Source organism: Sorex fumeus, unplaced genomic scaffold, assembly GCF_029834395.1.
Source record: "Sorex fumeus unplaced genomic scaffold, SorFum_2.1 ptg000039l, whole genome shotgun sequence".
NCBI lineage: Eukaryota > Metazoa > Chordata > Mammalia > Eulipotyphla > Soricidae > Sorex > Sorex fumeus.
Window position 1 is genome coordinate 21,840,286 of NW_026606096.1, and position 26,214 is coordinate 21,866,499.

Consider the following 26,214-nt stretch of genomic DNA (forward strand, 5'->3'; position numbering starts at 1 on the left):
GGACTGCAGTGGCCAGGGTTGTTCAATCGGTTACGAGGCTCCTCCTATCCCCACCTCCACCCCTACACACACACACACACACACACACACACACACACCTGGCTGTAGTGGGAAGCCATCCACACTTGTCGTGGCACCTGAGGTCACAACAGCAGTGCCAGGGATCTTACTCCACAGCATGGGCGGAGCCTGCAATCCAACTCGTGATGAGCACTCTGCCAAGGAGCCCAGCCTCAATTGTTTTAGGAGTTACAGGTCAGCGTTGGGGCCCACGCCTGATGCCTCTGCTCCAACAGAGAGCAAGCAGGGGACAGCTCTACTCAGATCCCCAGAGATGCCCGGGATGCCAGGGCCACTGCTGTCAGACAGAAGGGTGCGAGCACCAGACTGCAGGGTGCCAAGTTCTGTGATTGAAAGGGGGAGCGAGCAGACAACCAAACACATGTGCGATCCCCCCAGACACCACAGTGTCAAAAGAAGGAGGGCAAGAGAGGACAGTTACATATTGGGGTTGGGGGTGTGGCTCAGTGGTAAGCACATGCATCACAGCCACGAGGTTGGGAGTGAGGGGTGGAAGTGTACAAATCTATGATTTAGGGGAAGGAAAAAGGAGTTGTGTTTGGACCAGAGAGATAGAACCAATGGGCTAAGTGCACTTTGTGTGCTGGAAGCCCCAGTTCGATTCCAGGTGCTACACAGTCCCACAAACCCTGCTGTGAGTGGCGACCGAGCACAGAGCCGGGAGGAGGAACATCGGCCATGTGACCCCAGAACAGTAAACAACAACGACAACAACAACAAAACGTTCTGTTAAAGAAAAGAAAACGCATCTAATGAAAATAGCACAAAGGTTCAACAACATATAGGAGAACAGATTTATGGTCAATACGAAGCCCAAAAAAAAAAGTTTATTTTAGCTTCAAGTTCACACTACTTTATAAATGCAGAACAAGGGAATTTGCTATTCCTGGTTTAGGTCTAAAAATCGGGTGAGGGATTAGAGCGATAGTACAGTGGGTAAGGTGTTTGCCTTACACACGGCCGACCTGGGATCGGTTTCCAGCATCCCCTATGGTCCCCTGAGCACCGCCAGGAGTGATTCCTGAGTGCATGAGCCAGGAGTAACCCCTGAGCATCACTGGGTGTGACCCCCCTCCAGAAAAAAAGCAAGTAAATAAATAAAAATCGGGTGAGATGTGACGCAGGGAGAAGTGGTCTCGGTTCTCAAACTGGCTCTGGCCGTACCCAGCACAGTGTCCTTGGCCTGGGGGCCAGGCTTCCTATTCTAGAATATAACTCTGCCTGGAAAATGAGAACCCAGGTAAACAGGAGCACTTTATCAGCTGCAAGGTGTCTGAAATGCGGCTGGTCTTTGACGCAGCACATTGCACTGTCTGTTCCTCTTTCTCACGATGTCGGGGCTGGAGGAGGGGTGGGGCGAAGGCACTGAGCTGTACCGTGAGTAATTCCTAACTTCAACATCCTAAACCTCTGGTCTGGCTTGCTTCTGCTTTGGCATCACCGCCGCTACAATCTCATAGGTTACGAAGATCGGAAATGATTGAAGATTTAAGATTCTGTTCCTGATATATGGTAGCTAACTACCCTGGGGGAGAACGAGGAGGATCACGAGTGATTCACCACCCAAGTGCGCGTCCTCCTGACTGGGACAGCTGGGAGACAGGGAGTGGTCATCACCTGAGCGGCAGGTGCTTCTGCCTCCAATATAAAGCGAATCGCAGCCTTTTAAAGGGATGCTTGAAAAGCAATACTTGAAAATCCCCTCCACGCCTCCTGCTTCCTATGCCGACCCCACGAAGCAGTGACCTCATCTTGGCCCCGTGAAGCACCAGATTCAAGACACAGAAGCATAGGGAAATAAAAAGAAATGAGGAGTGGCTGGAGCGATAGTACAACGGGTAGGGCGTTTGCCTTGCACGCGGCCAACCCAGGTTTGATTCCCAGCATCCCATAGAGTCCCCTGAGCACCGCAGGAGTAATTCCTGAATGCATGAGCCAGGAGTAACCCCTGTGCATCACCGAGTGTGACCCAAAAAGCAAAAAAAAAAAAGAGGAGAAAGGCAACCCCAAGGAATAATATACTGACTGATTCATATGACACTGCATTTGCAGTGAGCAGGAAGCCCAAATGGTTCTGAATAAAGGCCACAGAAGATGCCTTTACCCAGGGCTGGAAAGGGAACACAGAGGGGAAGGGGCTTGCTTTATACATAGCAGACCTGGATTCGATCCCTGCATCCCATATGTTTCCCTGAGCACTTCCAGGAGAGTTTCCTGAGTGCAGAACCAGGAGTCAGCCCTGGGCATGGCTTGGTGAGGCCTAAAAACAAACAAAGAAAAAAAAAAAAGAACAACAAGAAGAAGAAGGCTCTACCCAAATTAACTTATTTTCTTTGGAAAAGAAAACCATTGCCAACTCTCATTCCTACTGAAAGACCACCATATTTATGGGTGAAGTAAATATTTTCAAGTTCTGGTTGATCCACTTTTTTGCGAAGATAATCATCCTCAAAGTTCAAGGGGGAAGATCAGTTTCCCACAGCCCCCTGCTGCTGGAATGGTGAAAGATTTCAACAGTTTGTTCTGGTTTAGTTTTTGGATCACCCAGTGATGCTTAGGGGCTACTCCAGGCTTAGTGCTTAGGGGAACATACAGTGCCAGGCTCAAAAAACAGAGGGTGCCTTCTAGTTCCTTCAGCTTTCCCTGGAACTGTCTTTTTTCCAGCCCTGGGAAACCAAAACAAATGGCCTATTATTCATCTATTCATCTAAACCTCAACATGCTATTAACACCTTCACTATGTCAAACATTAAACCTCTTTAGTACACAGGTCTCTGATCACTTGTTCTTATGAAGATAAACAATGTAAGATATAAATTCCAGTGGACTATTTATCATGGGCTAGGAAAGAAAAGGAGGGCTAGGCAAATGTTTCTCTGTTAGGAGAAGCAGAAGCACAGAGGCCCACAAGTGATTCGTGTGAGGCCTAAAGTCAGGCTGGGCAATAGCTGGCACTGAACATTCACAGGAGAAGATGCCCAGCTGCAGGGAACACCCTGTAACAGAGCTCAGGGTTCTCGGAGCAAACAGACCAGCGCAAAGGACTGGTCAGTTTCAGCAGTGCCTGTGTTCAAACTATTCTCAGATTAGAGCAAATCTTTAAAAAAAAAAAAGTCTATTTCTTGGCACTAGGGGCCTCAGCCATAGTACAGCAGGTAGGGCGTCTGCCTTGCATATTGCTGACCTGGGTTCGATTCCCAGCAGCCCATATGGTCCCCTAAGCACCGCCAGGAGTAATTCCTGAGTGCAGAGCCAGAAGTAACTAACCCCTGAGCATTGCTGGGTGTGACCTGAAAAGAAAAAATTTCTTGGCACTAAACCTCGGAAACCTAAACTAGAACTGGTATACAAGAAAATGATCTCCAGAGAAGCATTTCTGGGGTTTAAAAAAAGAAAGAAAGAAAACCTCAAGAACCCTGTGCTGAAAAAGAACCAAAATGAAGTAAACACAGAGGCATAAATAGAATAATACTTACTTATAAATTTCTGAAATATAAGACATAGAGGAGAGCTTTAGATGGGCTATTTTATGCACAGATTAAAAAAAAAGAACCCAGCACTCAGCATGATAGATAGTAAATGTATATTTCTCTAAGTAGTAGTACTGGCTGAAAACAAATAAACTTATTTTCAGTATTCACCATATGCCCAATAGTGAATTAAGTGCTGTACTGGGCAACAGAGGGTCAATGTTCCTTGCACTCAAGTATAATTCATTAAGTGTCTGCAGGACCAGAAAAGCCCAGAAATCATTAAGTGCTATAAACAAAGGTGAACACTAAGTTCGGGAGTTCAAATGCGCCAACATGTCCATTTGGAACAATCAGCAACGATAACCGGAGGTGGCACCTGAGCAGAGTGTGGAAAGACAGGATCCGGGCTAAAGCAATATCAGGGGCGGGAACTGAAAAAGAAGTTGTCTGGCAAACTCCGGATTTCCGGTAATTACTGTCTCGTGAACTAGCTATAGGGGTGTGTTCCACTGCACCTCAATCAGGCAAGTGCAAAGCCAAACGACTACACACATCCATCTGGGGTCAGGGGGAGCGGGGAGACCCCCAAGCATTGCCCAAGAGGCCCCAGGAGTCCTCCTGATCAGCCTGTCAATCACGCCAGCAGATGATGCAGAGGTTTGAGTGCTGCTTGAGCCCACAGCACTGGGGATGACCTGGGCCACCCTGACAGAGCCTCTAAGACAACACCTGCTGGCGGATGGGGGCCTTCAAAACCAGGGCTGGTCACATGCAGGGCCAGCACCTTTAACCTTTATCCTAGCTCTCCGGCCCTTTTACCTTATCTGAAATTATTCCCTCCTTAAGGCTTCTGGACTTCCATTCTCATACCATTCTGTTAGGCTGTTCATGATGAAAACTTGGACATTATTTTGTACACTACCACTTTCTTATATACTTCTTTATTTTGGGGGCATCTTGGGCCGTCCTGAGTGATGCTCTGTGTTGGGTGGATCACTCTTTGTGGTGCTTGGGGGACTATATGGGATGCCAGGGATCGAACTCAGGTCAATTGCATGCAAGGCAAATGTCCTACCCTCTGTACTCAGGCCTCCATAACCACTTTTTGAAAATTATTTATTCTTTTTGTTTACAATGTCCCCTTCCTTGCTTTCTCCTTGCTTTAACATTTTGTCCCACTTTTTCCTTTGATTTATGCCATACCTATCTATCTACATAGATAGATAGGTATGGCATAATATACATAACATATATATACAAACATATATGTAGATAGATAAGTATATTTCTCCATGCATGCCAGTTATGTCCCCAAGAAAATGTAGAGTAAGCAAAGACGTTTAGTCCCTTAATTGTCTGCCAAGCTCTGATACCAAATTCCAGCCTCAAATCCTGCCTAGATTGGAGTAAGCTCAGGAACTGGGCAAGACCAGATAAAGAAGTCCAGCAGTGAGGATTTTAGACACCCCAGAGTCTAAACCAACACAGGTCAGATGACTGCATGCTCCATGGGAAGAGGGACACGGGAATGAATCATTGTTGTTTGGGCCACACCCAGAAGTGCTCAGGGCTTAGTCCTGGCTTTGCACTCACAGAACACTCATGGTGGTAATCTGGGGATCATAAGTGGTTCCAGGGATCAAACTGGGGTCTGTAGCGTGCAAGTCAAGTGCCTAACGACCTATTTCCTGGCTTTAAGGAGGAAGGACCTTTGCCAAGACTAGCCAGTCAAAATAACAGGGCGGGGTAGGAAACAAAGCCTATTTGCTATTTGTCCCAGTCCTTAGGGCAGAGTTGGTCAAGATCCCAAATCCCAAATATGATGAGAGGTTCGGAGCAATATGATAGAGCAGGGCACTTGCTTTGTACTCCGTCAACCTGGGTTCTATCCCCTAGTAACCCTAGAGCCAGGAGAAAGTCCGAGCACTGCAGGTGGGGCCCGAAAACAAAAACAACAACAATAACAACAACAAAAAGAAAAACAAAAACAAAATTCTTTAAGGATAAGGAGAAAACAGAAGCCATGAGTCTAAAGAGAAGGGTGGGAGCTGATATACAAAATTTAGAGAACCTGATACTTTATCCTTGGGGATAACAGTTTCCCGCCTGCACGAGAAGTATCTCTGGGCTCTGAGGCCCAGTGCCTTGCACACATGGTCTCTGAAATCAGAGGGAGTGAGCACAGGACAAATACGCTGTCAGGACAGCCTGTCCCATAGAGCGGCCACTCACTGTGATCACAATTCTGACAGTCAAGGGCAAATTTTGACATCATTCTAAAAAGAACCTTTTCAACTGCCACTTACCACACTAGCAGATCAGGCTAGCTCAAGACAATTCTCACTGTTACCATTTTGTTAGCATTTTATATATAAACTTCATTATATAAAATTTTAGTTTAGGTAATAGGGTTATACTAGTGTTTCTGGTATTGATGTACACAGATACTGCCCACCACCACCATCAAATTGCCCAAGACCCTTCCTCCATCCCTATGTCCACCCTGGTCCAGTGGGGGCAGGATCCTTCCCTCCCATCCTGCCCCCATTACTTGTTAATTAACAGTTATGACTTTGGTGTCAACTGACTGTGACCTCCTTTAGCACCACTCATGTCCTTGAGGCCTTCCACAATGATCCCATAATACTTCCTGGCGGCCTATTCATTCCCCTCTGCTTCCCCCAACTGGCATTCTTAGGCCTATATTCCAGTATCCAATGCTCATCATCAACTGATATTGTTCATACTCTTCATTTATTTCTCTTTGTGCCACTGCTCTGGATTATTTCTCCCGTATGCTACTCTCCATCCAAATTGCCATCAGTTGCATGACTTTATTTTTTATGGTGGCTGCATAGTATTCCACTGTGGATATGAGCCACAACTCCCTTATCCATTCATCTGTTGCTGTTGGGCATCTGGGTTGTTTCCATATCTTGGGCTAAAATAAAGACTCCCAACTGATTGTGAGAAGATAGCTGCACATGATACTCAGAGAAAGGACTAACACTTTTAAAATCTGTAAAGCACATGGGAAGCTGAGCAACCAAAAAACCAATAACCCCATCAAGCATGGGGAGGAGAGAGGAATGAACACTTCCAGGAAGAAGACATATGGAAGGTCAACAAGCTTATGAAAAATTGTTCATTATCACTTGATATCAGGAAAATACAAATCAAAGCAACAATTTGTATCACCTCACACCAGTAAGAATAGCATATATCAAAAGACTTGCAAACAACAAATGTTGGAGAGGATGTGGTGAAACAGGAACCCACATTCACTACTGGTAAGAATGTCACCTGACCCAACCTTTAAGGTACAACAGTGCTCCCATTCGACACAACTATCCCACTTCCAGGTATCTACCCCTGAAACACAAACATAGTACCTCAAAGAAGCATTACATTAACTTTAATGGGTTCAACCTATAAAATTCAATGCTCACTTTCGAGACCTGAGGAACAACATAGCACAGAGGTAACAACAAATTGAAACACAGCCCGCAATTAAAGAGAACTGAATGAAGTAAAAGCATGGAATATACACCTACTAGAACTGGACTGTCTTTTTGTGGTTTTCAAGAAAAGATTAGTGGGTTCTCTGAGTAGCACCCGACTCCATGGAATTAGGAGGGTCAGGCAGCTTTTCAGTAAATTAATGTTACGGGACAATTGCAAGATTTTTCATTTTCCCAGATTCGCAGAAACAAAATTGTCAAAAAACAGAAGTGGGAGAACTAAGATATATATTTTAAAAAGAGACAAGAGATTTTCTGGGATGAAGGGAGAGATGACTGAAGAACTGAGAGGATTTTGAGGAGAATGAAAATATATAATGATGGCTGGGCCAACAGACATTGACATTAGCAGGAAGGCAAGCCCCAAGATTCTGATGGACTGATGTCAGTTCATCCATCATTCTGGTGAGCGATACTGATAATGGGGAAGCTATGCATACCTGGGAGCAGATGATATCGAGGAAATCTCTGTGCCTTCCTATGTAATCTTTTGGTAAACCTAAAACTCTAAAGAAAAGATTTTATGTATTTGGTGGGGGCTGGGGGAGGAGTGTTTTTAGATACTTGCTTTTGGTTCGTGTATTTGTTTTTGGTCATCCCGGAAGACCTCAGGGGTCATTCCTGGAGATGCTCAGGGTACCATGCAGCCTCCGGAACCAAACTGGGCCTCCAAGTGTGTGCCAAGTAGTGCTCCAGCCCTGTGAGCTATCTTCTTGAATCCCAAGTACTTTTAAATGAAGAGAAAATCCAGCTGGACAGAGACAGCTCTCTGGCAGGTGTGCTAATTATGGACTTTTACTAACAGTTGGAAGGGAAACCATAAAGGTGGAAGTGGAGAGTGGGGCAGTGATGCTAGAAGCCTGTATCTCTTTTGTTCTCTCCCTTTGGTGAGAAGCCTCGGATGGGGAGGGAGGGGAGAGTAGGGAACACGGGCCTGTCCTGCTTAGTGCTGACATGCACAGTGAACCTGCCCTGACGTGGGGCCCAGTTAAAGAGCCTGTGCTGAGGAGGCTGCTCCACTGGTCCATGACTGCAAACTGCGGTGGTCCCCAGCCCCTGCAGGAAATACTTTTGGGTCAAGATGAACTGCTTGTCATTTCCCTAGGACCTAGAGATGATGCAGAGATGGGACTGGTACTGGAAACGAGCTGGAGGAGTGGGAGTGAGAGACAGAGAGCATCTGAGCATCGAAGTTATACCAGCTACCACTGGGCCACACCTGTTGTATACAGCACTGTGCAATGCGCCTGACAGGCGTTCTCTCCAGCCTTCACGAGCAACAAGCACCTTGCAGGAAAAGCGATTTTGCACCCAGCTTACATCTGGAATAACACGGTTTTGGAAACCCTCTTCCATAACCCACTATCCTGGGAAATCAGCACCAGAGTCTCGCCTCCCCTGCTGTGAGGAAACGGGTAAGAGAGTCTTTATGTATTTAAAACTATAATGATACTCTCTAAAGAATACTTCCACGGGGTCAGGGTGATGGTTTAGCAGCTGAGAGAAAGCACCTGCTCGGCAAGTCCTTCTGAGAGTCCATCACAGCTGTCCCTGCGTGCACCAAGGCAACCCTCACTATCCCACTGCCCAAGCAAGCTGACATCCCAGGAGAGTGAGGGAGAGCATGAACCAAGGTTTGGATGGATGTCCCCACCCAACACCACTGCTATAGAAACATTTTCCTTTAAAACAGCTTGCATAGACACTGTAGCACTGTCCTCCCATTGTTCATTGATTTGCTCGAGTGGGCACCAGTAACGTCTCACAAGAAATTGTGAGATTTGTTGTTACTGTTTTTGGCATATCGAATACGCCACGAGGAGCTTGCCAGGCTCTGCCGTGCGGGCAGGATACTCTTGGTAGCTTGCTGGGCTCTCCGAGAGGGATGCAGGAATCGAACCCGGGTCAGCCACGTGCAAGGCAAATGCCCTATCCGCTGTGCTATCACTCCAGCCTTGCATAGACAAATGAGTCTCAACTCAATCAATCATCTAGGCTCCAAGTTTTTCCATGGTCCACCAACACGGTTCCTTTAGGAAATTTTAAAACATCTCCACAAAGCATATGCAATTGGTAGGAGCCTAAGTCAGAGTATAAACATCAGGGCTGGAAGGGAATTAAAAAAAAAAAAAAAAAACAGGAACACACACTTTGCACACAGGAGTCCCAGGCTTAATACGAGGCACTGCACAGTCTCCCCCAAACACACCGGGAGCGACCTGAAGGTGGAAAAAAAAAAAGAGTACAAACATCTCTGAAATCTCTAAAGGGCTATCTGTCAAAAAAAAAAAAAAACTCTACTTTGGGCAGGTGGGGCGCGGGGGGAATGGGAGGGAAATTAGGGACACTGGTACTGGGAAATGTACACTGGAGGAAGGATGGGTGCTTGAACACTGCATGACTGAAACCTAATTATGAACAGCTTTGAAAAAATCGATCTCACAGTGATTCAATAATAAAATCTTAAAATAAATAAATAAATAGCATGACACTCAGGGTATATTTAATTACATTTAAATGGATTTCAAGTAAATCAGGATTTCATTTATTGGAATTCTCATTTCCTCCACATTTTTATGGATGGTATTCTGGTTCAACATACTTGCATTCTTCATAATTCAAGCATATGATCTCACCGTAGTGTAATAAACATTTAGAATATTCATCCTACACATTTCAAATAAGCTCCGAATTTAATACAGCTAATTCTTTAGCTACATTTTGTTATGGATTTTTTTTTGGAAACTATAAAAATATTCAATATTTAAAGTATGGGGGCTGGAGAGATTGTAAAGGGGTAGAGCACTTGCTTTGCATGCGGCTGATCTGAGTTTGATCCGTGGAACCACATATTGTCCCCCAATTCCCACCAAGTGGTCCCTGAGCAGAGTCAAGAATAAGCCCTGAGCACACTGGGTGTGCACCCAAAACTAAAAACAGGACTCAATGTGGGCCAGGGAGATAGTACAGCATGCTTGCCTCACATGTGGCCAACTAGGTTCAATCCCTGACTCCACATAAAATCCCCCAGCCCCAGAGCACACAGTGACCCCAGGAGTGATTTCAGGAGTGATGTCAGAGCATAGAATCGGAAGTAGCCCCAAAACTAAACAAGTGTTCAATATAATCTCAAAACAAAAACAAAACAAAACTCTACTCTGGATCCTTATCTTAGGAATATAATCGAACTCTCACTAGCAGTTTACTGTGTATAACAAAGAAAGTCTACAAACCACATAAACCTCAATCAGCAGGGACCTGGTTGAAATCAGTGTGCTTATTAGCTGCACATTGAATTTACTGAGGAGGTTTTCAGATAAACTGTGAAAAGCTCAGTCATTTCAAATGAAACATGGGCAACTATATTAGAATTGTTTTACAGCGGAGGCCAAACCACCAACATTCCAAGACAACAGTAGCAAGAAGAATATCCTGTTTGAAAAGACTGATAAAGGAAACTTTTACCTACTTTTACCTGGTGGCCCTCCACCTGAGCAATTTTACCTTGTGACTCCTTCACGTGACCATTATTACCTCAGCCTTCATCCTGAGATAACTTCAGGATGAGTTACCTCCATGACTTGATTCTGCCCTTTTCTCTTTCAAAGAATCCTTTAACCAAACGTGTCCTTCTTTAGGGCATGTTTTGGAATTCGAGCCTGAACTCTCGTGCCCCCAGCTGCAATTTTTAAATCCCAAATGAAAGGGTTTTCCCTTTTATTTTTAATGGCCGTCTGAATTTTTATAGTAACAAAGCAGATCACATAGGTCCAACCTGGAAGAAGTCAGTCAGGATCTCTAAGAGGGCAGTCTGGGCATCTAATGTTCTCCTGGTCCTTAATGCCCAGCCAGACTCAAGGGCCACCAGGTATAATACTATGCATTTATGCCAAGGAACATGATGCACCTAGTAGCAAAATGCAGAGAACAGTGAATTCAGCAATGACCATTTTGTGTGAAGCAGAGAGAACATTCCCCCACCCCCCCTAGAATCACACAGAATATTCCTGGAAAAAATTATAAAAAGAATCTGGTGTAATCAAGGTAACTTTGAAAAGAAAGATGATTAGGGATGTAAGAACGAGGTTCGATGTGTTATCACTTGATTTCGTTTCGTTTTTAATGAGGATCATTTTTTAAAAGCATTTTTAATCTTGAAAAAAAAGAGTCATATTTCATTTGTAAACAAATGTTCAGGAACATATGGCACTATGCAATGCATGAGATCCCATAGTTAGAGGTCAGATATTCATGCTTATGGGGTCTCTATGGACACCAAGCAGCTATTGGGGGGGTCTGTGTTCCCTCCCTGGGCATGGCCAGTCGTTCCTGCTACCTGCTTCTGCCCTGGCAACTAGCATATTCAATGTACCATTCTAAAGCAAACAGTCACCGCCTGATACGCTGGGGGAAATGTTTACTCATTGTTCACTTCCGCACAGCATGCCAGCCATCATAAAGGACATGCTGGTGTGGGGAACACTCTTCTTAAAGATCTATCAGCCTCACAAACACCAGCTTCGACCCGTGCTTCAAATGAGAAAATCCATACCTGGAAAGTGGAGATGATTTTTTTTTTTCTCTAAAGCACTTATCTCTTGGGATGATCTAACACAATCTTGTAAGTCTCGGAATATCCAATATTTGTTTTAATTATTAAGTGTGCTAGATCTTAAATCTGCAATAACCTATATGTGGATTCTATTTCATACTGTATTTTTTTCTTTACCAAATCATACAAGAAGTCAAAGGGGCTGGAGCAATAGCACAGCAGGTAGGGCATTTGCCTTGCACGTGGCCAACCCAGGTTTGATTCCCAGCATCCCATATGGTCCCCCGAGCACTGCCAGGGGTAATTCCTGAGTGCATGAGTCAGGAGTAAGCCCTGTGCATCGCTTGGTGTGACCCAAAAAGAAAAAAAAAATCATTAAAGAAGTCAAAGAAACCTGAAAAGTATTGATCAGAGTTACATTTATCAACACACAGCCAACAATCTGAGAGCTTCACAGACCATATTTAAATTACTGTTTCAATACACTGCTTTCAATAGCTGTAAGATTTTAGAACTGGACTCACACCTGAGTGCTTTTTTAGGAGTTCACTTTCGGGGTAGGCTTTGGAGTATTTACCCTATGGTCTTGTTATCAGAAAAATAATTCATGAAGATTAATGAAATAAAGGAAGATTTTCGTTAATGCTATCTATAAAATGTTCCTTTCTAAAACTGTGGATATAACAAGTCCCTGGGTTGGATTTCTATCACTGTATGCCCCTCCCCCACAAATCCACTGGTGTGGCCCCAAGCCCCCTCCCCATTTGGTCTTGCAGGGACCCTCCCACACTATGGGGAATGGTCAGAGGCTCCAAGCACTCTGGAGAGTGGCCCCCATACAACAATTTAAAAATGCCCTATTAGAAACTGATTCAACAGCTCAGATTCAGGAAAATTAAGATACCCAAAAATTCTTTCAAGATCATCTGGTTTCAAAGCTCTTAAATTCATTCATTCAATGGTATTTATCAAACACAACTTGCTACAAAACAGAAACCTTGGCGGGGGATGCTGGTGGTGAGGGCGGCATTCATAGGAAAGCACATGCCTCACATGTGTGGGGTCCTCGGTTCAATCTCTGACACTACAGAGCAGGAATAAGAAAAATGCACAGATAAGGCGATAGTGCAAGGGGTTAGAAGAACTCCCAGGTCTGTGTTAACTGACATTCTTCTTATGATTCGTTTAGGTTTGGGATACCTAGCAGTGCTCAGGGTTTGCTCCTGACTCTGTGCTCAGGAATCACTTCTGGGGGTGCTTGGGGGACCTTGTGTGGTGCCGGGAATTAGACCTGGGGTTGGCTGCATTCAAGGCAAGTGCCTTACCCACCATACTCTCTCTCCGGCTCATAACCGAACATTCTTTGTTTTGTTTTGTTTGGGGGGCACACTCAGCAATGCTCAGTGGTCACTCTGAGTTCTGCACTCCTGGTGCTGCTCAGGGAACCATATGGGATTCCAGGGATGGAACCTGGGTTGGTCGCATGCAAGGCAAACGCCCTAACCACTATACTATCTCTGTCCCTGGAGGTGCTTATATCAATCAACTGTCTTAATGTGGCTTTAAATTCAAAAGATATTCCGGTTAATGTTCCTCAATAATATGCTGCAAAAAAAGACTTGAAGTAAACAAGGGCAATCAACTGAAAGTGAAATGATAATAGAAGCATTAAATTTCTCTCCACTGCCCCAAAGGTTTCAACTCAAAGACAGAAAAAAGAAAATGTATAATCTTCTAGGCACAGCAGAGAGCTGGCAGCCTGAAGTGTATTTATGAGGTGTTAAAGGCAGAACGGGTTAGATTTTATTTCTTCTTCCTCACACATCCTAAATCTAGACCTGTTTCATCTTTTGAGGAATGTGCATGCTGACATCTAACTGTCTTCAGCTTGTGAAGAAATACACGTTGCCATGACAACAGACTAAAAAGTTTAGGGAGCAGAATTTATCCAATAAAAAGGCAAAAATCCACTCAATGCTGTTTCAATGGCAGATGTATACTAGCAAGCAAATTCTTGTTTGTTAAACTGTCAAATATGAAGTTGTTCTGTGAAAACTTTCGTGGATAAAATATTTTTTTTAAATGCACAAATAGACACACTGTTTTGTCAGAGGGCGCCATGAATCAAATTGCGCAGAAATAGACTCTTACATCCTAGGGTGCTGCCTTTAGTATGAAAAGGTTCCAAGTATGATGAAATCAAAGAAGAAACTTCAAAGTAGTATATTTCTTAAACTATTTCTACCAGAATCTATCAGATGCCGTAACCTAAGATAGTTAAAATTACAAAAGCACTGGATTTTCGTGTCTGTGTATGTGTGTGTGTGTGTGTGTGTGTGTGCATGCATGCACATGCATCCATGAACACCTTTGGGGTCACACCCATCAGCACTCAGGATCACTACTGGCGGGGCTGGGGGACCAAACCCAGTCAGCCACATACAAGGCAAGTGCCTTTCCTGATGTTTTCGCTCTCAAGCCTCTATTTTCTTAGAACAGGACTTCCATAAACACAGAGTGGACGCCGTTCACCTGTGGTGCACGATTAAACTATTAACTTCCAACATGCAACCATCCTTCCTGGCAAACAGTCTGAGTTTCCCACTGGGGAGGCAGATTCTCAATCCCCCTCAGAGTCAGGAGAAGAATTTCTACTGACCCATGCCCACCCTCACTTAAGACACTCGGCATGAAATTAGCTAGCATCTTCAACTAGAAATCGGTGCGAAGATGAAACATCCATCCTCGTGTATTGATAGATGAATGACATGAAATGCAAAAAGGCTCTTATTGAGGATTACAAGACCCTCGGGGTGATGATGAAATTCCAGGAAGGAAGCAGCCACACCTCGATCTCTTTACGGCACTCTGTTCAACGCAAATTCTAGAGGAATCTGCCAATTAATCCATACACCGAAGCGGCCGAGGAGGACAAACAGCTAGAAAGAGTACATATATACAGAAATGAGAGGCACCCGGCTAGAGAGAGAAGAATGCAGCAGTCGGAGAGCCAGGCTCCAGCTAATATTCAAATCTTACGTAAGACTCCTTGTGCGCTGCCACCCAACACTCCGCCACAACGTTGCAGTGTTAATGGCTGCATTTATCGGATTTAATATCATGTATTCTTTTTGGCCCAAACAGAAAGTGCAATAAGAAAAGAAAAAAAAATACATGTAGCATGATGCATGAAAAGGAGCTTTGTCCTTTTCAGAAGTCCATTATAAAGCCAGCTGGGCAGCCTCTGGCCGAACACAAGGGGGACGCCAGCCCCTCTCCTTCCAGCCCCATCCCAGCCTCCCATTCAGGCCCCGGTTACAAAAGTGCCTGTGTGGCCCTGTGATGTGAGTCATGGATGTTCCATTTGCAGACGGGGTGGGGTCGAGGGAAATCACTCTTACATGCCCGGTTAGCTGGAAAAGTCCATCCTTGTTTTTTCCTCTTTTACATAATAATCGGATTTCACCAACCTGAGATAAAGAACACTCGGTAAGCGGTAAGCATAAGCAGGAGCTCCCTGGGCAGGCCCGCAGCCTCCTGCACAGAGGGGGTGACTCGTATGTCCCAGGACATAATCTCGTAGTGCAGGCCTAACTGTTCGCAGCCAAGGCAGGAGGCTTGTACAATCGGAGTAAAACACTGGTTCCTTTGCGCCCATCCCAAGAAAAACAGTGGCTGAAGAACTGAGCACACTACCAGCTCCCTAATCAGCTTTGCCACCAGGGGGTCATGCTGGCCGGCAATGTGTTTCATAAGTGCAAGGACTTTTACAACTTCCCTTGCAAAGGAAACCACGGGTAAGTGGCTTCCTTCAGCTGACCTCACGAGCAAAGCCTAACAAACAAGGCCTGAAGTGGCAACAACAAAAAACCAGGGCTCTCTTTTAACGTGTATCCTGTGCATTAAAGGACCACCAGCCTTGATCCGTCTCTCAAGGGCATCGAATGAGTCAGAGGACAATGTGGAAAGTGACCAATTCACAGTTCCAAACGAAAGTCGTAGTTTTAAATCAAGCTCAACCGAGCTCCTTGACTTATCCGAGCAGCCCCAATGCCATAAAGCTATGTTACCTTTCCCTGAACATATTTCAAATAAATCTGAATTAGATCTCTCCCAATCCCATGCAGAAGACCAACATGTAGTCCCTCCCTAAATGACAGAGTAAGGTCCAATGACGAGTACAGTGGCTTATGGGGAGCAGGGTGCGGTGGGGTGAAGTGGCGTAGAAGGTGAGTAGTGGCCAGTACATATTTTGCCCATCAGTCCTGCCTACAATTATCAACATTTCCAGTTAAATTAGCCTGCAAACGGTCGTAATGAGCGTACGTTTGAAGTACATTAAAATGCACAAGATATTATTTTTAATAACCGGAACTACCAGTTACATAAACAAAGAAGAAAACTTCAAGTTGTTATTCCAATGAAGTGTTCAGTGTCAGCCTTAACCACTTCCCTCATACTCTGAAACGCTTAAAAGTCTAACGTTTAAAATAAGACATCAAAGCAGCAAAACTCACTAGAGCAAAATCCAACATACCAACAGAAAACAAAACTCCCCTTGTAAAATATTCACCCGGCCCTTGGCAACCACTGTAAATATGCTGGTGTGCGCCGCTGTTAACCCTCAACTCCGCCACAAATAATCAATCACAGGCCCACTTTTAAGTATTAGCCATACAAGCTTGTATCTTGTGTCTACATTTTCTATTGTGATTTGGTGTGTAGACACACACATATCCGTGTATCTACACCCACATATAGAGCTATGCCTATACCTAACATACACACACACATACACACACACACACACACATTTATCTATACACATAGAAATATTTGACCACAACACCCAAAAGGAGAGAGAGAGAACAAAAGGGAATGCCCTGACACAGAGGCAGGGGGGTGGGGGGGATGGGGAGTGGGAGGGATACTGGGACCGTGGTGGTGGAAAATGGACACTGGTGGAGGGATGGGTACTTGATCATTGTATAACTGAAACCCAAGCACAAAAATCTGTAAGTCTATAACTGTACCTCATGGTGTTTCACTAATAATAAAAAAAAGTAAAAAAAATAAAAGAAATTGGGAAATCTAAAAAAAAAAAGATTTGATCCTGCAAAATATCATTTATCGGATGGCTGACTCATTTTGTTTAACCAATTTCCCCCTTTGCTTTAATGTGATTTCATAACTTGATAAGAAGAACTCACCAACGACCCTGAGGAAGCACTGGCCCATAGCCTCAACGGCCCAGACCTTGCTCCAGGCCTGAGTGAGAACCTGTCCAGCAAACCTAAGGGCTCCTCTGAAAAACACGGGTCCACTTCATTGCTGCCAGCATCCCAAAGAAAAATCTAATATGGGCTGGAGCACACCATAAAGAGGCCCTGAGTTCCATCCCTGCCAGGGACCACCCCCTGCAGAGCACACGTGGGCCCCAGTCATGAGCCCTGAGGCCCCTCAAGTACCCCAGGACCCCTCAGCACTGCTTGGGAGCTCCCTGTCCCCTGCCCTCTCCCCCACTCCCTTTCCGCCAAATGAAAACATGCCTTTTCAGTTATGTCTCAAGGATCTTGTGTGTGAGGACCAGGAATGAGACTCCATCCCCCACACCACGGGGCCTTTCCCCAGCTCCACCAGTGGCACTACTGGGAGTCTGGGCTAGATCGGGGGCGGGGGTCAACTCCGAGGAAAGGGTTCAAGTCAAGTGAAATCCCAGTGTGGAGATGAAATCCTGAACCTCAAAGCCCTTGATAGCCCTTCACATCATCTCGCACTGCATTTCAGACAGCTCACGGGACTTTCAAACGCCTACGCCCGCCTCCTCCCAATTCCATCCTATCCGACTGGTTGCTGAGAAGCAGCGAGATAAAGAAACTGGTTTGGTGTCAGTGATAAGGCGGGGCATGTGGCAAGACAACATCAAAAGTTTCCTCAATTTGAGTCCGCACTGTTTCTTTTGTTTTGTTCTAGCTTTCAATACCCGGGATAAAACCCAGGACCTCCTACACGCCAGGCATTATGCTCAAAGTCCCGAGCTACATCCCAACCCCCCCCCCCAACTAGGTTTTTAACAGAGCCCACCATTTTGAATGGAACAGTTCCTCCTTTACCTGTGCCAAAGATCTCTAATCACTCCCCATGTTTTAGGACAAGGAGATAGTATGTCCCAGGTACACCGATTCATCCAAAACAGGGAGCAGGTGGAAGGGGGGGGGGGCTCACAGGGTTTTGCAAAGTAGTTATGGAAATCAAAGCTGTTATTTGCACATAGGCACGTGTGCTGGGTTATGTAAGTTAAAACTCGGAGTGGAGCAAGACTGTGTTCCACCCTACTTCAGAAAAGAAAACTGCTCTGAAAAGCTAACATTCTAGGAGCTGGCAGTGAGGCAAGGAAACTGTATGAAGAGAGTTTCTTCACTGTCTGAAGGAAGAATGATATCAGTCTTGTCCTGTTTCATCAGAATGAGAGCGATGAGGGGTTTGGGAAGGAAGGGGTTGGGGGAGGCGTGTACACCAAATTGTGCTCAGGGCTTACTCCTAGCTCTGTGCTCAGGGATCACTCTTGGTATTTGGGGGAACATATGTGGTGCCAGAGAACTAACCAGGGTCAGCTGCATGCAAGGCAAGTATCTTAACCCCTATACTATCTCTCCAGTCCTTTAGCAGAGACATTAACAAAACAAACAAACAGACATATAAAAACACTTTCAACAAAACTTCAGACGTCCATCACATAGCCATATCACTGGGCATTATATGGTGTTTAAGAACTCCTGGTGGAGCAAGGACATCAGTCACGGGTAAAGAACAGGATCTGTGTGTATGAGGCCCCGGGCTCCAGCAAAACAAAACAGAACAAATAAAAATTCCGAGCGGAACATGCTGACCTTAAATCCAAGGTAATCAAATCCAATTCTGCATTTGGGTTAAGCCACCTGATAAATAATCTCCCGTTGTTCTAATATGCTTCTCTTGGGAAAAGGTTACTCAAACACATACACACACACACACACACACACACACACACACGTGCAATAATTAATTAAAAGTGAAAGCATTCTGAAGACCAGCAAATAGAGACTTCTATTTCCTCCAATTTCAAAGATCACAGTGCAATTTTATATCATTACAAATAGCTTAAGAAAGGGGTCAGGAGAGAGAGGGGAAACAAAAGCTTAAAAAAGCTGCATCGGGATTGGAGCGATAGCACAGCAGGTAGGGCGTTTGACTTGCATGCGGCCAACCCAGGTTCGATTCCCAGCATCCCATATAGTCCCCTGAGCACCACTAGGAATAATTCCTGAGTGCAGAAGTAACCCAGTAATTCCTGAGCCAGAAGTAACCCCTGTCCATTGCCGGGTATGACCCAAAATGCAAAAAAAAAAAAAAGCTGCATCATCAGAGAGTTCCAAACTTCTCGCAAACATGTACCTTTAATCTCTATTTGATACCTTTTTCCTTTTGTAGCAAACTCTTTCCTCATAGACATGAAAAGAGCTTTTTGTCAATACACATACTTAACATACTTAACAAAGAATTTTGACTATTATGATCCACTCTCTAAAAAAAACTTTTTTTTTCAGTTTTGGGGTGAATCACACCTGGTGGTGTATAGGGTTTAGCCCTGGCTCTGTGCTTAGGGATCACTCCTGGTGGTACTTAAGGGACCATATATGGTGCTGGGGGTGGAAGGCGAGACATGAACCTGGCACCATTTCTCCAGCCATAATGATACTCTTTTTAAAACTGAATGTCAGAAAGCATGAAGGTCTGAAAATAACCTGTTACATGTTACATACATTGGCCACATTCCCTCTTATCAATTATAGTACGTGAAAACTGGGGAGTAAGAGAATACTAAGAAACCCCAGGAGACAAGGAACTTTAATGATTGATCAGAATAAGATCTAGGACAAAACCTGAGGAGGACAGGCAAAACGTGAGAGAAGTTTCAAGTAACTAGTCTAATCTAAGTCCATCATGGAAAAAGAAAAGATACAACAGACTTCCAACTCAAATATATATATATAAACAAGCAAATCAAAAGCTGGATCTTGAAGACTGAAGAGATGCCACAGCAGTTTTGGCATTTTCCTTGCAGATGACCGACCCAGTTTTGACCCTCAGTACCCCATTTCGTCCCCTGAAGCCACCAGAAGTGATCCCTGAGCACAGAGAGTCACGAGTAAGCCCTTAGAAACACTTGGTACAGCATAAAAACAAACCAAAAGGAGCTGGATCTTATTTTTACTGAGTTCCCCACCCTCACCCCAGATGGCAACATAAGCTTCAAAACGTCCCCCAATGCTGAAATCTCGGGGTAATTTGACCTTAAATCTCGGGGCATTCTGTACTTTAAAGTGTGGAATAATCCAAATTCATGCTAGAAAAACCCAGTTTTTACCTTAACTTCTCAAAAGCTATTCAACTAGAGAGCGGGCTTCCAAGAACATCCCTAACCCCTTCCCTCCAAAAACATACCTGCTAACTCCTACTTAGTAAAATGTGAATAAAATCAAGTCCAATGCCATCCTATTGCAGGGGAAGAAAGGCATTTTTTTTTTCAAAAGGCTTTTCAGGCGGGCTACAAAGAGTTAGGCCGGGGGAAAGAGAAGAGGAGAAAGGAAAGATCGGCACATCTGATACGACAGGTGTGCGCCGGCTGAGCTGTCCCCATCTGCCTGGGTCATTAATGGCATCTGTTATTTCTCTTTTCCAGAGTGATCGCTAGCAGGGATGCTTGTGAAGGGCCCTCCTCAGGTGAGGTGTTCAACTGGGTACAGAGATTCAGTGCCCAATGGGAGATTCAGAGATCTTCAGTTCACTGAAGGACAATTACAGTATCTCAAAAATGTGTCAAAAATCCTGATAAGGTCAAGGAAAACAAACAAAGGAAAAAAAATGGTCTTCGGCATGTGGTTGTGCTCATCATTTTACACCGTTGGGAAATCAGAACGTTAAACTGAAAATGTTCCCACCAAGTAGGAATGAATTTTCCTAATATGGCCAGACCCTAAATATAACCACATTTTTTTTCCCTGTTGTTCAACATGCACTCAATTAAACTTGTGGATGAAGGAAATGGTGATGGGCAAGTGGGCAGACTGAACCGGAAACATTAACAGTGCAAGTCACCTATCTGCACTAACATTAAAATGGATTTCAATGTCCTGGACAAGAGGTGCCAACATAAAAACACCTGTAACCCACATGCCTTTTACCGCTGGCTCTGGGCTACTGGCCATGAGGAGAAGAAATCATATGCTCAGAATCTCAAGTTCTCTACCACTCTGAGAAGAAACCTAGCATCCCTCCTACTCAGAGGTGAAAGGAATACAATTCCCCTCCCAAATTATAAGGATTGGGTGAGTCTAAAGGAAATATGAGAATTTAACTCTGGTACTTTAAAGTCCTCACAACTTACCTTGCAAACACCCCCATAACCCTCTACACAAACACCCCACAAGCATAAGCTAATGGAAGATAATGTTCACATACTAAGTGAGAGGCTGTGTGTGCATATTTTAAATAAACTGATTTCAAGAAAAGCAAAATCTAGAACATAAATCTTTAAGCCACAATTTATTCAAAGTTTCACACGTACATTTTTAAAAGTTTATTATACTGGGTCTCAACTTGGTTCCTAATAAAACTGTCTTCGCAAGACATTTTAAAATATTTTAGCCAAAACCACCTATCCCCGGTAGAGTTGGAAACATAAGCCGCATTTTTAGTGGGGGGCGGAGCGGCAGTGAAAGGTAAATAAATGAGCTTCTCAACTGAAGTGTGCTGAAAGTCAATATATGACATTTTGAAGCTTCTTTGAAAAGTTAGCGCTTGTGAGCAGAATGCGTAAGAGTCTGAAGACTGCATTTTGTGATGAATCTACTGGGGTCAAAATAAGCACTCTACCTGGCAGAGTTGGGGCGGGGAGAGGGTTCGGGTGGGGCAAACTGTCCAACTTTGACGTGGTTTTGTTTCCCGGCCTGTAAAATGGGAATTATAACAACACCCCATCCCCACCCCCAACGCCGGGTTCAGAGAAACAAACGTGAGACTCCAACCTAAATGCATTTCAGAAGATAGCAAATAATAATAATAATAATAATAATAATAACAACCACGCTCCTACTCTGCAAAGGGATGGACTCCCGTCGGATCTGCTTCCACACATGCATCAGCTTGGTTAAACTGCAAATTTCACCCATTTCAGTGGGCATCTCTTTTGCTGCGCGCACACACACCCACACCCACCCCCACCCCCACCGCCACCCCCAAGCAGCACTCCTCATGCGGCATCGACCTTCCGAGAGTGATGTGGAAATTACAGACTTGCATTCGCCCATGTGAGAGAGCTGGGGATTACAGCAAGCCCGCAGGAAGAGAGCTAGCCTGCCTTCCCGGGGCTTGTTGCGCCTTCCCAACTTCCAAACACTGTCACGTACACAATAGGTGGGATCTGCCCAGGGGGGAAAAAAAAGGGGGGGGGGGGAGAAAGAAAGAAATGAAAGAAATGACAGCTCCCAGCTTGGCGGCGCCCGTAGGGGCGTCCAGGAGGCTCGGCCGGGAAGGGGTTCAGAGAAACCCACCTCTCCACCCAAAAAAAAATCGCCTGCAATCGGCCCGGCCAGCCGGAGAACTCTTGGAAAGGAGGAACGAACCCTTGACTTGCAGGAGGGGTGGGGGACAGCGAGAGGAAGAGAGAGAAAGAGAGAGAGAGGGAGAAGAAGGGGATCCCCACCCCCACCCCGGTCACCGGGGTTTCGGGGGGCACACTCGCACCGGGCACCCCCACCCCCCACCCCGAGGACCAGGCTGGGGGGCACCCGGGTGCACGCGATGCGCTGCCACGTCCGGGAAGCGCACAGGGGAGCGGGGCGGGGAGGTCGGATGGGAGATGTAGGGGGGAGGTCCCGCCGCCCCGCCCCGCGCCAGGATCGCCCCCCACGACCAGCACCCCCGGCGCCCCCCGCCCCCGCCTCACCTAAAGGCGGGTCCTTCCCTGGGCGCCCGGCTCTGGGCAGCGGCCCCCGCCGCGCCTCCGCCCCCGCCGCCTCCGCCGCCGCCGCCGCTGCCCTTTTTGTTGAAGAGCCGCTGGAGCAGGGTCGGGGCCATGACGCCGCGGCGGCCGCCACCGGGCACTGGGCGGGCGGCGGCGGCTCAGCGCGCGGGCGGCGGCGGCGGCGGCAGCCGCGGGGCCATCGCGGCCGACGGAGTCCGGGGAGCGCTCGGGGCAACGGAGCGGGGCCGCCGCCGCCGCTGCCGCCGCCGCCGGGCGCGCGCTGACAGTTCCCCCCGCGGGAGCGGCGGGAGCGGCGGGAGCGGCGCGAGCGGCCGCCCCGGCGGCGGCCATTGGCCCAGCGGCCGCCCGCCCCGCGCCCACGTAACCCGGCGGGAGGCGCGGCCCGAGCCGGGTGGGGGGGACCCGCGCGCGCGGCGGGGCCGGGCGCGGCGCTTAAAGGGGCCCGCGGGCGGCGCGGCTCAGCTCCCTCCCACCCATACCCCCCCACCCTTGTCCCCACCGCCACCCAGGCCACCAGCCCCCGGTCCGGGTCGTGCCTTCGGGCTAGCGGCTGCACCCATCTTTTGTTCTCGGGAGACAAAAGCCCCGGCACCCCCGGGGGCTGCGCCCCGTGCAGGTGAGCCGACCCGTTGGCAGGAGAGAGTGCGTGGTGGAAGGGGGACGGGCTGCTGCGAGGGGCTCCCGCTACACGCCGATTCCCGTTTCTCCCGGAGCCCTACTGGGTTTGGTTGGGGGTTTTTTGTTGGTTTTTTTTTTTTCTTAAATATCACGTGCACAGTGGAATCGGATAGTGCTTCGGGCCGTACATTGTGCTCAGGTGCCAAGTTCTATCTGAAAGATCAAAGCACATGGGATTCACCACATAGACTTCAAGTTTAAGCGACTTTATAACCAAGACTTTTGTGGCCAGAACATATTTTTGGCGACCAAGACTCATCGAGCATTAACAATAACTACATATATGTATATATATATATATGCATATGTATATCACTGTCACTGTCCTCCCGTTGTTCATCGATTTGCTCGAAGGGGCCCAGTAACATCTCCATTGTGACATTTGTTACTGTGCTTTGGCATATAGAACACGGGTAGCTTGCCAGGCTTTGCCCTGCTGGGGAGATGCGGTCGTTTACCGGGGCTTTACCGGGCTCTCCGAGAGGGGCGGAGGAATCGAACCTGGTTCGGTGGGTGGGCCGTATGCAAGGCAAATGCCCTACCTGCTGTGCTATCGCTCCAGCGTATTATATATACACTCTCTCAAATATGTATATACACATATATACCTACATATATACATATATATGTATATTTGGTTTGGGGAAGAGAGAAATCAGTTGCTCTATTTGGGTTCACTTTTCTGTCCAGTCCAATATTCAGTCCTGATTGGGACTTCAGTCTCTGGCGTAAAAATCTCCAAAGAACCTTTGGAAGACCTTTCCAAAGTCAAAGCTTCTTGTTCTTCTTTTTTTTTTCTTTTTTTTTTCTTTTTTTTTTTTTTTACCATGCTAGCCATCCAGTTTTTCTGAGGCTGTGTAATAAGAGTTCAATTAGGAAGCATCAGCACGTTGACTCTCCTTTAATGAGCAGGGAACAGCGACTTACCTGGCTTCTCTTGGGTTTGTTTCAAGGAAGACTCTGGGAGCATCGAAAAGCAAATGTATTTCCACAAGCATGAATATTTTAAAAGTATCTCCTAGTTCAGGGGATATAGCTCAGCGGCAGAGCAATTGGTTGCCTTGAGTATGTGAGAGCCGAGTTTGAGGTCATTTTAATTTGCATTATCAATTTCATTTTGTGAATTTCTGGCCTATGAAACTGGGAACGATGATGAAATTTCACAAAGCTAAGGAAAAGACATAGGCAACTGCAACTCTAGATTTTTCCTTCCCTTTTTTTTTACTGTTGACACAGCGAATTGAGTATTCATGGTATCATCCTTCTGCAAAAGGAGATCCTTCCCAGAGCTGTGATTTGCAACTCGGTTCCCTCCCTCCATGACTTACTGGGAACATGGACCAGTAAGTGGCCAATATGAGTCAGTATCCTAGACAGCAGGTATGACTGGCCTTTCTGATGGAACTTTAAAAGCAAGTCCCAAACCACAATATAACTCAGCAACACTCTACCTGTTTCTCATCCCTCATCAGAAAAACATCCTTTATTCTTTAATCTAAAAACTATATACTCTCCACGTGTCTGGCTTTCATAACTGCATATTGATGAGGACTTTGCGGTGCTGTCCATTGTCCCTCACCTCCAAAGACCTTCCAAGTCTGCAGGATCATTCCCAAAGAGGCAGCAAAGAATCAAAGCCATCCCTGTTCTCTTTTGAACAGGTGTTCCTCTCTTTCTCTACTCTCACACTAATCTAAATTTCTTTTGCTAAAAACAAAGGAAGAAAGAAAGAAAGAAAGAAAGAAAGAAAGAAAGAAAGAAAGAAAGGAGAAAGGAGACAGAGAAAGAAAGAAAGAAAGAAAGAAGGAAGGAGAGACAAGAGACAGAGAGAGTGAGAGTGAGAGAGAAAGAGAGAGAGAGAGAGAGAGAGAGAGAGAGAGAGAGAGAGAGAGAGAGAGAGAGAAAGAGACAGACCAGCCTAACTTGTGAGGAGAGAACTCAAAGACCTGGAGTATGCACTTGCTTAGCATGTGGGAATCCCACATTTGCATCCCCTAAACCAAGTGGTTTGCCAAGAACAATTAGATCTGGCCCAGAAATCCAGAATCAAACCAACAAAAATTTGTACCTGACCAGGCAACTACAAATGGAGAGTGAGCATTTAAAAATGACTAAGATCAAGATTTCTATGAAGACAGGAAAAAAGGAACCGAAAGGATTCCCCTCACTCCTTTTTCTTTCTTTGCTTCCTCTGTCCGATACATTCTTCCTCATCCTGATCTGCCCACTCCTTTTATTTTGGGTGTTAAAATGTACCACAACCTTAACTTCAGTTCTCGCAAATTCCTGAAGACAGCTGTCCCAACCCAGTCACAGTACTTTTCTTTCCAGATGGTCAAGGTCTTTAAATAAATAAATAAATAAATAAACAAGCAAACATTTGGGAGCTGGAGAGATAACACAGAAGTTTAAGGCACTAGCTTTGTGACCAACCGAGCACTGTTTGATCCTTGGCAACCAATGAGCGTCACCATCCTTCACCCTAAGCACTGCCAGAGTCAGGAATAGCCCCTAAATTATTGATAGATTTGGGGTGTGTGTGTGTGTGTGTGTGTGTGTGTGTGTGTGTGTGTGTGTGTGTGTGTGTGTGCAGAAGGGGGGATTAAAGAAAAAAATTTTTTCACCTATTATCTATTGGTCACTGCCTCATTCCTGGGGCTTGCACTGTCCCAGGCCCCAGCACTGATCTCTAAGTTTCATCCATCCATTTCATTCACCTCATTACACTAATTGTGTCTTAGAAAACATGCCAGAAGCTAGAGAGATAGTATAGGAGATAAGCTGCTTCCTTCCATGCAGTCCACCCCAGTTCAATCCCCAGCACCAAACTCCACTTCTGCCCCTCTCCAACAATACCTAGTATCTCAAAAACGGAATAAAGAA

At 45.9% G+C, this 26,214-nt stretch overlaps 1 protein-coding gene across 2 annotated transcripts in view; it reads right to left on the reverse strand.

Annotated features, from left to right (window-relative positions):
* The window catches only part of FNIP2 (folliculin interacting protein 2), a 136,196-nt gene extending 113,451 nt beyond the window's left edge, over nucleotides 1-22,745 (reverse strand). For both annotated transcript variants that reach the window (XM_056118965.1, XM_056118964.1), the window contains exon 1: nucleotides 22,615-22,745. In XM_056118965.1, the coding sequence (XP_055974940.1) occupies nucleotides 22,615-22,745 (131 nt within the window). The remainder of the gene's footprint in view (nucleotides 1-22,614) is intronic.
* Nucleotides 22,746-26,214: the final 3,469 nt, after the last annotated feature.